The sequence below is a fragment of the Chenopodium album genome, chromosome 17 (genome assembly GCF_948465745.1).
Source record: "Chenopodium album chromosome 17, dcCheAlbu1.1, whole genome shotgun sequence".
Taxonomy (NCBI): Eukaryota; Viridiplantae; Streptophyta; class Magnoliopsida; order Caryophyllales; family Amaranthaceae; genus Chenopodium; species Chenopodium album.
The window spans coordinates 22,144,735-22,161,221 of record NC_137850.1 but is presented as its reverse complement, the minus strand read 5'-3'; the positions used below and the strand labels follow the sequence as shown (position 1 = coordinate 22,161,221).

The window sequence follows — 16,487 nt, the reverse complement described above, 5'->3', positions numbered from 1 at the left end:
TTGTTATCGAACGAATTGGGGTGTTGGATAAGATAATCAAAAATAGAAATATTAACTTGAAATAAACATTAATTACATTGATTGACGCGTGATTTTGGCATGCATTCCCAAATTAGTACTATATCATATAACTAATATATAAAGCTAAACTTTTAGCCAGACCACGAGACAACGACACTTGACATTATTCTAACTTTTCTCCAAGTGTAAAGCTATGTTGGCGACAAATAAGGATTATTTTGACATGTAAGTTTTTTTGAATAAAAATTTGAATATATTTAGATAGACTTTGTAGGATAAAAAAGTTAATTTAGAATTTTATTTTCAATAAAATTCAAATAGATTTTAAAAGGGTAAAATTGTTAGTTTAGAGTATTATTTTCGATTAAAAATCATTATTTCATGTGTACAAATTAAGTTATAATTATATTCAAAGAAAATATTAGATTATAACTCACAATAATAATCATATATATATTTATCTTTTATATCATAGTTTTTATTGGAGTGAATGAAGTTGTTCAAAATTTACAACATCTATTAACTATTAATAAAACAAAACATGCTAACATCATTAAGAGACACATGTCAACTTTTTATGAAATTTTTTCCCTCCAAAACTATTTTTGACATCATCATTTGTTTTCTCTTTCTCTTTCTTTTTTTTTTTTTTTTTTTTTTTTTTTGAAGAATTCTTCCTAAGTTGTAAGACTACAGAAATACAATACTTCTTTCAAAATTAATTAAAGAGATTATAATAACACTTTTTTAAATTAAAACATATTGACAACTATTTTAAATAGGTGGATTTGAAGCTAATTCGGAGATTGTGTTAAAATGTTTTGAGATGAAGATGAATTGTGTCTTATTAGTTCTCTATGCTTAGCATATTCTACGATTCAATCAACCTTGGATATCTTGAAACTTGCACTCCCTTACTTATTTAGGAAGGATTGCATCCATTTGTGCTCGTTCATTTGCAAAAGTCCTTTCAAGAACATGTGTTTTCTTTACTTTTCTTTTGATTTCCTTTTTATGCTTTGCCTTATTTGCTTGGTTTGTGAGAGTTATGGGTTAATCTCTTAGGAAACCCTTACGAGAGCATCACTTGTCCTCTAGAGCGATCTAGGGGTTTAAATGGCTTGTCTTTAGTTGCTAAAATTGACCGTGATTCCTACGAAAGTGAGTTAGTGGATATTACCATCCTCTCTAATTTTCTTGTTTCTTTCTTCGCTTGAATAATGTCATCATTTTCCCTTGGGTTTGATTTTGTTTTGTTCGAGGACGAGTAAAAGTTTAGCTTGGGGGAATTTGATGAGTGCCATTTATGGCACTCATATAGTAGCATTTTAGGACGTTTCTCTTATATTTTATAGCTTTTATTTTCAAATAATGCTTTAGTTTTGGTCTTTTATGATTTAGTTCTTTCATTCCCTTTACTTTGCAATTTCTTGCATTTTAAGGGTATTTTTGTCTTTTCTACTTTACTCGCTTTACTTTCTTTTATTGTAGGCTTTGTTCAGGTCTTGGGATCTACTTTGGAAGGTTCTCGTTTTTTGGATTCTCGGGACAAGATCTCATATCATTCGGTTGGCTAGAGTTCAAGATAAGAAGCAAGCTCCTATTCTTGGCATTAGTGCTCTCGTGCATCACCATCATCGCATGTCTTGATCATGAACACGCAAAAATGAAGTTTTCAAGGCTACCCTCCTCGCGAGCATCACATGAGAGCGTCGACTATAGGGATGCATGAGAGCGCTAGGATCGAAGCTTCACACAAAGAGGCCACAAGCAAGCAACAAGTGGAGCCGCGCCACATGCTTGCAGCAGGGGTGCGTGCGCGCAGACCCCCCTGTGCGTGCGCGCAGGCCCCTCTGTGCGCGCGCACGGGCCTCTTGAGCGTGCGCACCGTGGCTCTTCGTCTCTTTTGTTTTTCTTTGTTATATATACTTGAGACCTTTCTATTTTTGAAAAACTTTAGACTAGCTTAGAATTTCTTTCTCATATTTTAGCTTAGGTTGAGAACTTCTCTCTTTAGTTTTAGGGTTAGTTTAGGAGTAGATTTAGAGAGAGAAAGTGAGGAATTTCATTGCGGATTTGAGAGATTGAAGATTCAAGGTGACAATTGTATTGAAGATCTCCTTAATCAATCAATGAGGATTTCTAACTCCATCTCATTTTATTGCTTTGTTTAATTTCATGTTTGTTTGATTTGATTTTGATGTTTGATCTTCATGAGTGTAATTGTTCTTCATATTTTGTTGATTCTTGATTTCTTGGTTGTTTGTTAATTAGACGATGATTCTTGAGTAGTTGTTTGGCTAGGGATTGGGTGAAACTTGTATGATTGATTTATTGTGATTGATTTGGGAATTGTGTTGATTGATTGTTGAGATTAAAGTGATTAATGAAAGTTTGCATGTGTGTAGTTTGATTAGGCCTTGAGAATTATGCTAGATTGCATTGCGATTGCTAATGACACGACCCATTGATTTAATAATTGCAATTATCGATTGGTTTGGATTGTAATTCTCCTTGTTGGTCATTCATAGTGAACCCTAGCTTAACTTATAGGAGATAGCTCTTTGATTCCAATTGATAGCTCTTATCATTAGTCTTCACAACCATTAATTGGCATTTTCTTCCCTAGTTTTGCAATTGTCATGATTACTTGTTGATCCCCATTCCCTAGTGTTTCATTTGTTTGTTTACTTGTTTAGTAGTTGTTTAGTGTTACCTCTTTACCCTTGGCTTCGACCTAGCTTAGGCATAGATTGGAAATACTTGAACATAACCGTTCCTAGTGGTTCGACCCTTGACTTACCTCTATACTCGTATTTAGGTTTTTTAAGTGATTCTAAATTTGTTTGGCTTTAGGGAAGATTAGATAACGACCTTCTTTTCCCTAAGTCAAAAATACACTTTAATAATCCCAACTATTGCTGATTTACCTACAATAATCCCAACTAAAGTTTATTTTTTAATAATCCTAACTATGCACCCACTTTTTCTCCAATAGACCCAAAAACCGGTTACCCGGTAAAAGGGTAAACTCTTTTTAAAAAAAAAAAAAAACAGCCGCATGTCAACACATGATTGGCTTATTTTACAAAAAATAAAAAAAAAAGAAATAAAATATCAAAAATGATCCCAACTGCCACCTCTTCCCTTCAGCCACCTTACATCCACCATGAAACCCTAGGTCATGGCAGCTCCACCCTTTTTCTTCGCCCAACACCACGGTTCCGCCGCCGCCACCATCGCCTCGATCACCTGCCCCTTCCTACCAATCACAGCCCCACGCTGCTGTTCACAACAACCCACGAAACTCCCTTCTTTCTCTTTCCCTTTCGTGCCTCTTTCTCTCTCCTCCGCATTGACGATCTGAACTACCACTAGCGCCACCCACCTGAACCGCCACCGCTCCCTGCCTCTACCGTTCCCCTTCCTTCTTCCTCCTCCAACCCCAAAAACCACCAGTCACCCAAAACCACCAATCGACAGGCCTCTTAACCCCCAAAACCACCGGCCACGGACATAAAAAACTATTGCTACTCCCGCAAACCCGCCCCACCGACGACCCTCCCAACCCCAAAACCACCAACCAAGATCCACCCCACACCAACCCCTAATTGATCGCCTCTTGATCGCAGCAAATCGACCTCCATTAACCACCCCTCCTTTCCCTCCCTCGTCGAAAAATCGAAAAAAAAACCTTAGTTGGGAAGTTTTGCTAGCGGATTTGGGCGGAAAAGAGGATAAGAAGGGAGGTTGGGATGGTTTCGTGAGCGAGGTGGCTGTTTTCGGTGGAGTGGAAGGGGAAAGGGGAGGTTTCCGGTGATGTGGTGGTGAAATTCGACTGACCTAGGGGGATGGGGGTGGCTGGTAGGGAGGAGAGGTTTTTTTTTTGTTTTTTGTTTTTTCTTCAGTTTTTTAATTTTAATTTTTTTAATTTTTAATTTTTTTTAACCACTTACTTGATGCCACGTGTCAAATCAACATGTTATATTAGGTTGATGACCGACTAGGTCTCTGTGCAACGCACGGGAATAAACTAGTTCATTTATAAAATATACTAATCGATTGAAATAAATTACTTTACAATCTAATATGATTATATTACCGTGTGTAAACCTGTGAATTGGGTCAGGTCACAGGGTCATTTCGGGTCGGGTCATTTCAGGTTAGGAGTTAAGAAGTGTTCAACCTTGGCCCAACGTTTCGGGTTTGGGTCAACCCAAAGAGCTTAGAATAAATTTTTTATATTATTATTTTTAGCTAATTTTTAGTCAAAAATAATTTTTAAGTAAACTTTTCTATTTTTTTTTTTTAATTTTTAAGTAAACTTTCTCACTAATATTATTATTAGTCATTACATATATGCCTATTAAATAATTTAAATCGTCACAAAAACATATCAATTCCTAATTAATTTTGTATGAATGACATATTTTTAAAATATGACGCATAGATAAAAAATTTATCTTAAAATTCAATAAACAACCCGGGCATCGCACGAGTACAAAACTAGTTTAAAAATATTTTAAAGCGTTATCCAACACCCCGGGAGCGTCTGTTAGCAAGATCCTATACCTTTGTTTTAAACAAGATTTTATTAGAATTAATTAGATAAATTTACTTTAGAATATAATTGACCACAAATAAATTTCTAAAATAAACAACTTATATAAATCAAGATAACATGACCAACATTGGGATCAAGGCCTCAAGGGTGTAACCAAGAAAAGTGGTGAATATAATATAATTTGCATAAAATCTTTGGAGTAGGACAGATAAAACTAATTAATGACTTAAATCTACTCCTCCGTTACTTGATATCTTTATTTAATCATACTGGAGGACTTATTCTACTATCTTTCTCCTACCTCCACCATTCAACTTCATCAATTTTCTTTATCTTATTTTTAAGCAAATAAAATAATAAATAACCAACTTTCATTTTCAATTTATAAACCCCCCCTTTCCCTTATTGAATTTGATCATCATATCCGTACTTTTCCTCCTCCTTTCCTTCCTTCTCTCTCTTGTTTCCATCATCAATTTGTTAAAGGGCTCTGAAAACCTGGATTTTCTGTTCAATTCTTTTTTCTTTTTATTTTTGCTTAAATTTTACGTGTTCTTGGTCCTCCTGTCATCCTTTTAACTATATTCGGTCGACATAATTTCCCAATTCAATTTTCATCTCATATAAAACAATATTTGATTGCGGAGAATATTGAATATCATGGAAATGTTGTATGACTTTTCTTTATAAACTCGCAGAAATTGATCAATACATTACGAAACAGAAGATGGTTTACTTTGAGTTAGCTTAAAGATTTTCAATTCCCTATATTTTACTTCTTCTGCTTTGGTCTCCCCGAATTTTCGTGGAAATAATAAGCAAGTTCTCGCTGTTTTAATACAACTCCTCTTTGTGTCAGCAATTAATTTTTTGCGTCTTTAATACTCCGTAATCTAATATATATATATATATATATATATATATATATATATATATATATATATATATATATATATATATAATATATGGAAGTTTTTTTCGGAATTTTTAGAGCGCTAGGATTTAATTTTTTCAGCACGCCACGTAGGATATTAAATTATAATAGTAGCCAATTAAATACGAGATTATTAATTTCTTTTAGAATTAAATAATTTAAATGATACTTAAGTAAAATTGACAAATGAGAATTTTCGGTTTAAATTAGTTAAATATAAAATATTATCTTTTGATATCAGAAATTTTATCTAAATATATAACAAATTTTAGCATATATATAAAAATTATTTTAAAAAGTTCAAACAAACCGACTTCATCTAGTATATTAATATAATAACGGAGTATTATTTACTTTTATAAAGTAAGATAAAGAAAAAACATTAGAAATCCTCCGGAAAAAAAAATACTGTACTCCGTTATATGGAGTAATATTTCCGCTGTCTAAACCGTCAAATACTTAAAAAAAAAAAATTCTAACCCCGTTTACATCTTCCTTCTCTCTCTATCTATCCTAAGAAAAGAAGTATCCTCCGACAATCTTTCTTCCCTTTTTTTTCTCCTCTGTTTTCTTTTTTCCATTATTACACTCTATTTTCCCTTTTTTTTTTTCCTAAGAGTTTAGGGAGATAGACTCCCTTTCTCCCTACCCTAGATTAATTTTCTCCCTTTAAATCAATATTAATCAGTCAATCATGGTTGTTGTAGAATCTGGATCAATGCATTCCAACCTCGATTGCTTCTTCCATTGCACTACCCCTGTTGCTCCTTCCCAATTCCTCCCCAAGGTTCGTTTTGTGATTCTTATAATGATTGAATTTTGCAGGGATCACATCGATCTTTTACAATTGGGTTCAAAATCAATTTTAATGATATAATTTATATTCTGTGTGCATGTTGTTTGTTTGCAGTCAGAGATGAGGAACTTGAATAGGTTATGGCATCCGTGGGAAAGAGAAAATGTGGAATATTTCAGGTTAAGTGATCTTTGGAACTGTTACGATGAATGGAGTGCTTATGGTGCGGGTGTTCCCATTGTTCTTGATTCGGGTGATACTCTTGTACAATACTATGTTCCTTATCTCTCCGCAATCCAAATCTTTACCAGCACTCCTTCCCCACCTATTTTCAGGTAGGTTTTATATGTCAATTGATTTATTTAACATTAAATTATTTCTTGATAATATTTTTCCATTAATAATGTTAAGGTTACTTGGCTATGATTAAACCAATGGATTGTTGTTGTTATAGGGAGGATACGGATTCGGCCGACGGCGAAACGAGGGATTCGTATAGCGAGTCGTGTAGTGATGAAAGTGAATTGTCGAGATGGGATGGATGTTCATCCGAAGAAGGTGGGTTTGAACAAGAAAACTTATGGCAATTGAATGATAGGTTGGGTTACCTTTATTGTCAATACTTTGAGAGATCAACTCCGTATGGTAGAGTTCCTCTTATGGACAAGGTAACTCTTCTCGTCTTTCGAATCACTTGCCTCTGTTCAACAAATTCCCCTTTAACAAGAAATTATTATATACACCTTAGCGCAAAATACACTTAAAGATATTTTTTATTACTTAATTAATTATCAAATAAATAGAATTAAAAATAACCTTTCAACTTACTTAATAGTTTACATTTTTTAACATAAGATTAAACAAATTTACTCCTTAACAAATTTGATTGAAATTGAAAAGTTTTGATAGGTTTATGCTCTGACATTATCTTACATTTTACTCGCGAATATTTTATGTGCATACTTTGGTGTTACCGACTCACCGTTATGAGTTTTAACCAATCCAATATAATTTGCCAGGCAGTGCCATTTATTCGTCATCTTGTATTATGATTATTAATGGCCTAAAACAAAAAGTTGTTTGTTGAAAAATTGGTTTATAGTAAAAAAGAGGGCCAAATTTAAAAATGTTGACTCAATGAGAAATTTATAATATCCATTGTTTTTGATTCTTATCTTGTACTCCGTATAGTTTTTTCCATTTTGACTAAGTTGGATTTTGTATTTATAACACTCATCACGTCTTAATGAGTGATAATTTCAAAGAAGGGAGAGGAGGTGGGGCCCGAGTCATCAAGTAGGAAATATCGTTTAATGACTTTGGTATTGTTTTTAGGGAAAGATTGGGTTGAGCTTGTTATAAAATTTAACTAGTGTGTGGCCCGTGTGTTACATCGGGTTGCCATTTTAATTAAATTGTTTCTTTATGAAATATATTATCATCTATTATGTATGTTACGCATAAATGTTAAACATAATGTTACTAATTAACAAAGAGTATAGAAAGCAATTTTTAATACTCTATTGTTTGAGAAATGTTGATTTTATTCCTCTTAATTTTTTTTCAAACTGCTTATCTCGTTTTCTTTTTAATTGGTGCGTGTCATTTATAGTTATATTTATTATTTGTATAGATGACATGAATTATTATTAGCTAAGATAATAAAGAGTTAGATCATAATGACATGGCACATAAACAATTTTAGGAACACATAGAATTTAAGCTATTCTTCTTTGTAGTTAATCTTAACGATTAGTAAGTCTATTACGAGTACAGAATAATTTGTTACTTTCATTGTCTCTAATTATTTAATTCAACTATGAATTGAATGGATAAGAATATTAAGTGGTGGGACTTAAAGTTATTTTCGTAACTTTTGATTCTTCATAGACATTATGGTAAGAAGATACTTTGTAGGGACTTACAAACAGAATAATGGGGTAAACTTTAGGTAGCTTAAGAGTATTCAATGGATTATATTTGTGAATGGTTAGCTAATATTCTTCCCCTTTTATTTTGCCAACTTTATGTCTTCCCAATGTTCTCACTGCAAGTAAGTTTCTATTTGCATGTTTGCACCCAGTGAAAATATATTGAGAGATTCAAAAAGTTTAAGTTTATTATCTCATGTTTTAAGAACATTACATTCATAAGTGATTCTATTTATTATTACCGTCTAGATACATTTCATAATATACTACTCCCTCCGTCTCCAAAACTTCGACCCTTTTGGGTTGATTTTGCGGTTATTAAGAAAGTTAAATAAAAAGAAATAAAAACATATTGGAAAGATAAATTTACATGGGGTTTGTAAAAAAGTAGAGAGATAAAGTATTAAAAATACATAAACAAACAAAATTTTATATGAGGAAGCTAATTTTGCACAAATATTGTTGTAAATTGGTGGGTATTTTAATGCAAATAGGTTGATCATTTTGGGACTAAAATTAAGCTAAAAGGGTCGAAGTTTTGAAAACAGAGGGAGTAGAAAACATATTGAACTATTATGGAATATAATATATTAGAATTATAATAATACTACCATTTTCTTATAAGATATGTAAGGCAATAATAGCCATTTAAACAAAATGATGTATTTTACTTTTAGAATGAAATATAATGAATACAATTTGATCAAGGTAAAATCAACAATATTATAATTTTACATTTGTCAAATAAGATATTTCAAAACCAAAAAGTTTAATGTTTAAATAATATAGAATATGGTTATAATGTTTTAACCTTCAAAGATTTCAGCGTTAAATATTTTAACGATAAAATGACATGTGTTGTTTCTGATTATTTCTCTTGATTATATTTGTATTAGATTGGGGGTAAGCCACGATGGGGTAGTTGTAGACACTTTTCCATACTTTGTATCAGGTCAGAAATTTTCATATGTGGTTGACTACATCGTATGACCAAAATTACTTATTTAGGGGTTTTTTGGTCGGTCAGGGGCTACTCGGTCGATCAAAAGTTACTTGATCGGTCTGCAGTTACCCGATCGGGAGTTACTCAATCAGTTAAGAGATATCTGATCAATGTTTGATGTGTATCAGCTGATCACATGGTGTGGCCAGCCACACAGAAAACGCACAGTTGTATATATGGATAGATAAATTCTCGACAAAGATTAAGATATAGAAAAATTCTCATGTATACACCTGTTACTAGTGACCATATTGATATTTTTTTTTGTTGCCCCAACTATTTAAGACTTTGTAGCTTAGTGGGTGATTATGGTATAGCATTATATCAAGCGTGCGTGTCATTGGTGTCAAATTGTAATTGTAATAACCACTTATTGGCTCAGTGTTACTAGTGACCATATTTGACAATCTTGTATAATGCTATCATCTTCAAGTCCATTTACATTTTCTTTTTTTATATACTTTTGCTGGAAAAAGTAAAAGAATTTTGTTACATCTCTTGAGCATAAAAGGTTAAATTTTTGTATTTTGATTGTGACACATGAATGTGCAAACAAAGTTTGTTGAATGTTTCACAATATTTGGCTCTAGTGAACAAAGAATATTCATTCTTTTATGCTCATAATTTTGTCTATTTTTGGTTGTTCAGATTAGTGAATTAGCTCGGAGATACCCTGGATTAATGTCATTAAAGAGTGTTGATCTCTCTCCCGCTAGTTGGATGGCTGTTGCCTGGTAAATACATTCTTCATTATATCATTAAATATTATGAACTCCCTTCGTTTTTTAAGTTGACGTATTCTTTTAGGCACATTTACACATATTTTCTTAAAATAAAAGTTGGCGAGTGTGAGTGGGTGTACAAATAACTGAATAAGGTGGTTTAAAGTATAAGATACAGATAATATACTATAATAAAAACATTGAATGGATAAGATAGTAGTTTTTTGTACAAAAAGAGTATTTTTGGTAGACTAAGTAAAGAGTATTTTTGGTAGACTAAGTAAAAAGTAAGGATACTTTTGTCCAAAAAATGAATGATGAATTACACCAGATTAAAAACATAGAAGTAGTGGGCAACAAAAAAAAGCATAGAAGTAGTGGAATACCTAACATTTATGACATTCAAAATGGAATATACAAAGTATCATATGGAGTGTTATATTATTATGGAACAGATAGAGTATTATAATTTAACTTTTAATTTAAAAAGTTAATTCAAAGAAAGTACAATACTTATATTACGAGACGGATAGAGTATTATGGCTCAAATCTTGACTTAAATACTCATACAAAATTAGTTTGAGAATTTTACATCAAAATATTATACAGGAAGAAGTAATTTTCAGAGTGAACATCATTTTTCAACGCAATTAGTGTAGTGATGCTAACCAATGTGATATTGTGATTATGCCAACATTGGTGCAGGTATCCAATATATCACATTCCAATGGGCAAAACCATAAAGGACTTGTCTACATGCTTCTTGACTTACCACACCCTTTCATCCTCGTTTCAAGGTATTCTGTTAAATCACTTGACTTGATTTGTTATTGTCAAATCTTAATTGATTTTTGTTACGGAGTACTGATTGCCATGTTTGAAAATGCACCCTCCAAAATTGGTTGTTTATTTTCTCACCGAGGTGTTAATCTGTGTTGTCGGTCGAGTTTGGATTGGGTCTAGGTTGATCCGATCATTTTGGATTTAAATAATCATGCTAAATTATTGGGCTCTTTTAGATTAAGTATTGGATTGACTCACATCGTGCTGGGTCTAATTGTTTCATGTCGGGCCAGTTTTTGATACTCTAGTCTCAATCATTATGAATTAAATATGTGACATATTGCCTCCGTTTTTTTTAATTGACACCATTTGACTTTTATACTATTCACACACTACACTTTAACTCGATTTCGTGATTTATAGATACGATAAAATATAATCATGTGGGATCTTGTTTGAATCGTCTCGATATATATTTTATTAATATTCACTTTTTATAATTTTATAATGTTGATAGTTAGAGATATTAATCGTTAAAAACATGTGTTGGCAAATATGATAATAGAAAGATGTCAACTAAAAAAAAACGGAGGTAGTATTACTTATATTATCTCTAACCAAGTCTATTTCCTGCCATCATTTCAGTTAGGATAAAGAAGAAACGATGACAAATTTTGTATACATTGTATAGTTTGGACTATTAATTTGTACGGTTTTGTGATATTAACATTAATGTCAAGCAGTCTAAATAATTTCTCAATTCCAACGTGTTTCTTACCGAATATGTTGCTGTCATGAAACTAGATATGGACCACGACGACGACATGGAGGCCCCAGAATGGATAAGGAAGAGACAGGAAGGAGAAGGCATCCCTCTCCCAGCTTTTGGTCTTGCCACTTACAAAATGCAAGGCAGCGTGTGGGTTTCGGGGAGGGGCGGTCGGGACCAGGATCGAGTTGTGTCACTCTTGAGTGTTGCTGATTCTTGGCTTAAACAACTTAGAGTTCAACACCATGACTTTAACTATTTCACCGGGATTAGGCGTGGCTGAAACGTGTTTCAATCCTTCATTGATCTCTTAACACAAATCTTCTCCTTTAACCCACTGTAAAGGAAACTGACCCAAGAGTTCTCCCATTTTTCTTGTAGTTTCTCTCTTTCTTTTCTTGGTTTTCTGTTAAAAAAAATGTATCTAATTTTGTCTGTCTGTCGAGAACACCTAAATTAGCAAAAATATAAAAGGTCGAAAAACCCCCTCAGTGTCTCCCTGTAATGCACATCCAAGCATTCATCTAAGTACTGTACCTTTTCGATCCGGTTTTTTTTTGGAGTCTAAGTAGAATTTGGGATAGGTGAACCCAAAACTTTGCTTAAGCAACGGCTGATAAGTGATGAGTTTAATTTAGAGCCTGAATACGAGTTCGTGACAACAGTGGATATGGTAGTAGATACCTTCTGGGGCTGAAAAGAGTAGTAGTTGGTTGATTTCGTGGCGTTGATAGTGGAGGCTTATCTAGAGCTTTAGTTCCCCCTCACCAATCTTTGGTGGTACTCAATATGGATTTACTTTATCATGAGCAAAAGAAGATGGTTATCTTGCTTTTTTCAAGTCATGGGGGGATTGGTCCATAGAATAATGTGTATAAAATGTAGAGAAAAGGCAGAACATGTACTACTTTGTTCAAATTGTTAGTTTTTCAAGGGGTTGTGGTGTATATTCTTCTCTATTTCAATGTAATGAATCCATGAAAGATGCTTGAAAAAACGCTTTGTAAAAAGCTCTTACTGCATCACATAATCACATCTATCTTTATGTATGTATGTGTTATTGTTCTGTATATAAAATATCTCAATGATTCCCATAATAAGTGTTGGTGTTTATGTGAATAAACCATGACACCAATTTTAGGAAGAAGAAACCAAGTATATTTAAGAGCAAACACAATGGTTGTCCACATTCATTGTGGTTATCACTTATTTTATTAATTTTTCTATCTTCTACCTTACGTATAACCATTCTTATACCAATTTAATAACCAATGTATCTCAATGGTTAACCACAAATTTTTTGGTTATATGTTTTTTCTCTTCTACTTTTACCCAACTCCACCATACAATCTCTCTCTTTCACTCAATGACCAAACAAGTTGACACTACTATTTCACTCAATGACCAAGCTTCATAACCATGCCACAACCAAGTTATTGCTTTTTTCCCCAAAAATTTCTCTCTATATTTTTTAATTATTTTTCACATTCTCTCTTCTAATAATCACCCTTAATGGTTAATGGCTGGCTATGTTTGTTTAAAGTTACTTTACAATAGCAAGAGTTTTTGATCAAGTTTAGTGGGGATTTTGGCCATTGGAATAATCCACTTAGGTGGCGTTAGTTTGGTATGGAGAATGGAAATGGAGAGGAAATGAAACAAATAAGAGGGAGGAAAATAATCATGTAACACTTTCTTTGTCATTTGTTTGGTTTAATTATGGAAAGGAATCACTTTAACCTATCTTCTTTATTTTATTAGAGAATAAGGATAATTGACTAATTGTTGGGTGTTGTTAAACGTCGCTCGCAAATTATATACTAACGCTCCCATTTTTATAAGGAATTTCCTTTTCTACCCCTAGCATATAATTATGGAGTTTCTACTCAACGAGTCACATATTTCACTCTCTAACCTCATTCACTCTCATTTTATCTCTCTAAAAATTTAAATCTGAAATTTTTTTAAAAAATCTGAAATTTAAATCTTAAAAAAAAAAAAAAAAAAAAAAAAAACCATCACCAACAACCATCTTACAACCACCACTTGAAGAACAAGGCAAAGGGATGGCTGATCCGAGGCGAATTAGGGTGACTTACAGTGGTCGTGGGTTAGGCGGCGGCGACGAACAGGTAAAAGCTTTTAAAAAAAATGGAAGTCTTGACTTCCGCCCAGAAATTCCGGAACTCCTTTGGAGGATCCGCCTGAAATTTCCGGATCCTCCAAGGTTTTTCCAGAATTTCTGGGCGGAAGTCAAGATCCGCTTGAAATTTCCGGAAAACCTTGGAGGATCTGGCAATTTCAGGCAGATCCTCCAAGGGAGTTCCGGAAATTCTGGGCGGAAGTCCCAATTTTTGAATTTTTTTTTTTCGTGAATAAATCTTATTATTATTATTATTATTATTATGATTATTGTTATTATTAGTAGTAGTAGTATGTTATTGTTAGCATGATTTTTGTGATTATGATTATTGTTGTTGTAATTATGATTGTTGTTGTTGTTGTTATTGTGATTATTATGTTATTAGTACATTATTTGTAATGTTATTGTTATATTTAGTAATATTATTATTATTATTGTTATTATTATGATTGTTGTTATTTTTATGATTTTTATTATGATTATTTATATTATTATTTTTTTTTTTTTGTTCAAAACCTTATTATTTTTATTATTATTAGTAGTAGTACGTTGTTGTTAGTTTATATTTGTGATTATGATTATTGATTTTGCTATTGTGATTATTATGATAATGATTATATTTTAAAATTTGTGGTTGGTATGATTATTTTTGTGAGTATGATTATTATTATTATTATTGTTGTTGTTGTTGTTGTTGTTGTTGTTGTTAATGGTGTGTTGGTATGAAAGTCCCAATTTTCGATTTTTTTTTTTGAATAAATCTTATTATCATCATCATTATTATTATTATTATTATTATTATTATTATTGTTATTTTTATGATTTATATTATGATTATTGTTATTATTATTATTATTATTATTATTATTATTATTAGTAGTAGTAGTAGTAGTAGTAGTAGTATGTTATTGTTAGCATGATTTTTGTGATTATGATTATTGTTGTTGTGATTATGATTGTTGTTGTTATTGTTATTGTAATTATTATGTTATTAGTACATTATTTGTAATGTTATTGTTATATTTAGTAATAGTATTATTATTATTGTTATTATTATGATTGTTGTTATTTTTATGATTTTTATTATAATTATTTATATTATTATTCTTTTTTTTTTGTTGAAACCTTATTATTCTTATTATTATTAGTAGTAGTATGTTACTGTTAGTTTATTTTTGTGATTATGATTATTGTTTTTGCTATTGTGATTATTATGATTATGATTATATTTTCAAATTTGTGGTTGGTATGATTATTTTTGTGAGTATGATTTTTATTATTATTATTATTGTTGTTGTTGTTGTTGTTGTTGTTGTTGTTGTTGTTGTTGTTGTTGTTGTTAATGGTGTGTTGGTATGAAATTAATTAATTTGAATAGTATTTTTTGTAGTCCAACTTTAAACAAGTAGTATTTTTTTGTAATTATTACTGAAATTGGATTTTGTACTTATTTTATGTAGATCGAGGGTTCTGGTGCTCGACATGCAATATCATGACGTTTGAATGCGTCTGTTAGGAGACAATCATCTCGTTCAGCACCGTTTCAGCCCGAGCAGCAATACGGGTCTACTAGTGGTTGGTCGGGAGACCAACAGTCAGGAAGTAGTCGTCCCATGTATTCCCCAAGTGGAGTACCTACATCTGACGAGGAGGAAGTCTCGGCTAGTTATGCTGGTGACCGGGATGAAGAATCGAGCCCCCCCTCAGGATTATCATATGGTATATAGGGGTCAGTATGGGAGATTTGTTGGTAGTGGATCGAGTCAGCCTACCACCAGCTCTGCAGAGGCATGGTCAGTGCAGGAGCCGATGCCGGGTGGTCCTGAGGATGGGACTATTATCCCTAGTTTTGGTGGTCACATGGCACGATATATATGGATCGAGCAGGAGCGAGGTGTTTTGCGGTGTTTGAGTAGGTCAAAGCTGTGTTCTGACTTGGTTACGTGGCGAGGTCATCAATCAGTGGAGAACCTCCAGTTGATTGATGGTAGTTGGTTGTCTCACTTGCCCGGGCTGATGTTTGAAAAACTTGATTGGCCGTTGATTTCTGCTTTTGTTGAGAGATGGCAGCCAGATACAAACACTTTTCATATGCCATTTGGGGAGATCACGATCATGTTGTACGATGTGTACAACATTCTTGGGCTACGTGTACATGGCAAGATGGTCACCACTACACCTAGCACGGACTACTTACGGGATGCGTGCTCGATTACCATGGATATGACTCCAAATGATTTGTCTGAGATTTGCGGCACAAAGATGATTTGGCAGGGTAGTGGGGTGTTGACTGATATGATTTTGAGTCGACATTGGAGGTTGAGAGGCAGTTTAGTGCTCAGTATACTGCGTACTTGTGGTTAGTGCTTGGAGGTTCACTGTTTATAGACAAGAGTGGTAACCGTACGCATCCTTCCTTCCTCCGCGAGCTATGTTATATGGATGTCCCTATTAACGAGTACGCTTGGGGCACAGCTGCACTGGCTTACTTGTTTAGGCAATTGGGCACGGCATCACGGAAAGGTGCTGATTCGATCGCGGGTTGTCTCACGCTTCTACAAGCGTGGATTTACGAGTACTTTCCGTGCTTTCGGCCTCAGCAGGGTACCTTGAAGAGGGACCTTAATATCCCTCGTGCGTTTGCTTGGGATGTTGGAGCGGGATGTCCTAGCAAGAACTTGGAGCGCCTGATATCTTTTCATACTAGAATTGATGCGATGACTGACCGTGAGGTGAACTGGCTACCGTACGGAGTTGATCCTGGACTTGGAGTGCCCCCCACTTTTATTCATTGGCTGCATCCAGTACCGTAACATCATAG

General features: G+C 33.3%; 1 protein-coding gene across 1 annotated transcript; it reads left to right on the top strand.

Moving 5' to 3' along the window:
* Nucleotides 1–5,939: 5,939 nt before the first annotated feature.
* Nucleotides 5,940–12,553, top strand: LOC145587676 (uncharacterized). The gene is made up of 6 exons (XM_081644385.1): nt 5,940–6,306; nt 6,430–6,650; nt 6,770–6,983; nt 9,898–9,983; nt 10,677–10,768; nt 11,559–12,553. The coding sequence occupies exons 1-6, from the start codon at nt 6,214–6,216 to the stop codon at nt 11,804–11,806; spliced, it is 954 nt and encodes a 317-aa protein (XP_081500511.1). The 5' UTR covers nt 5,940–6,213; the 3' UTR covers nt 11,807–12,553.
* The last annotated feature ends 3,934 nt before the right edge of the window (nt 12,554–16,487 follow it).

What these genes read in the sequence shown, in the direction of transcription:
- LOC145587676 (XM_081644385.1), top strand. Translation starts at nt 6,214, where the DNA reads ATGGTTGTTGTAGAATCTGGATCAATGCATTCCAACCTCGATTGCTTC. An exon ending in GAGTTCCTCTTATGGACAAG is followed by an intron (nt 6,984 to 9,897) that starts GTAACTCTTCTC and finishes TTGGTTGTTCAG; the next exon opens with ATTAGTGAATTAGCTCGGAG. An exon ending in AGTTGGATGGCTGTTGCCTG is followed by an intron (nt 9,984 to 10,676) that starts GTAAATACATTC and finishes ACATTGGTGCAG; the next exon opens with GTATCCAATATATCACATTC.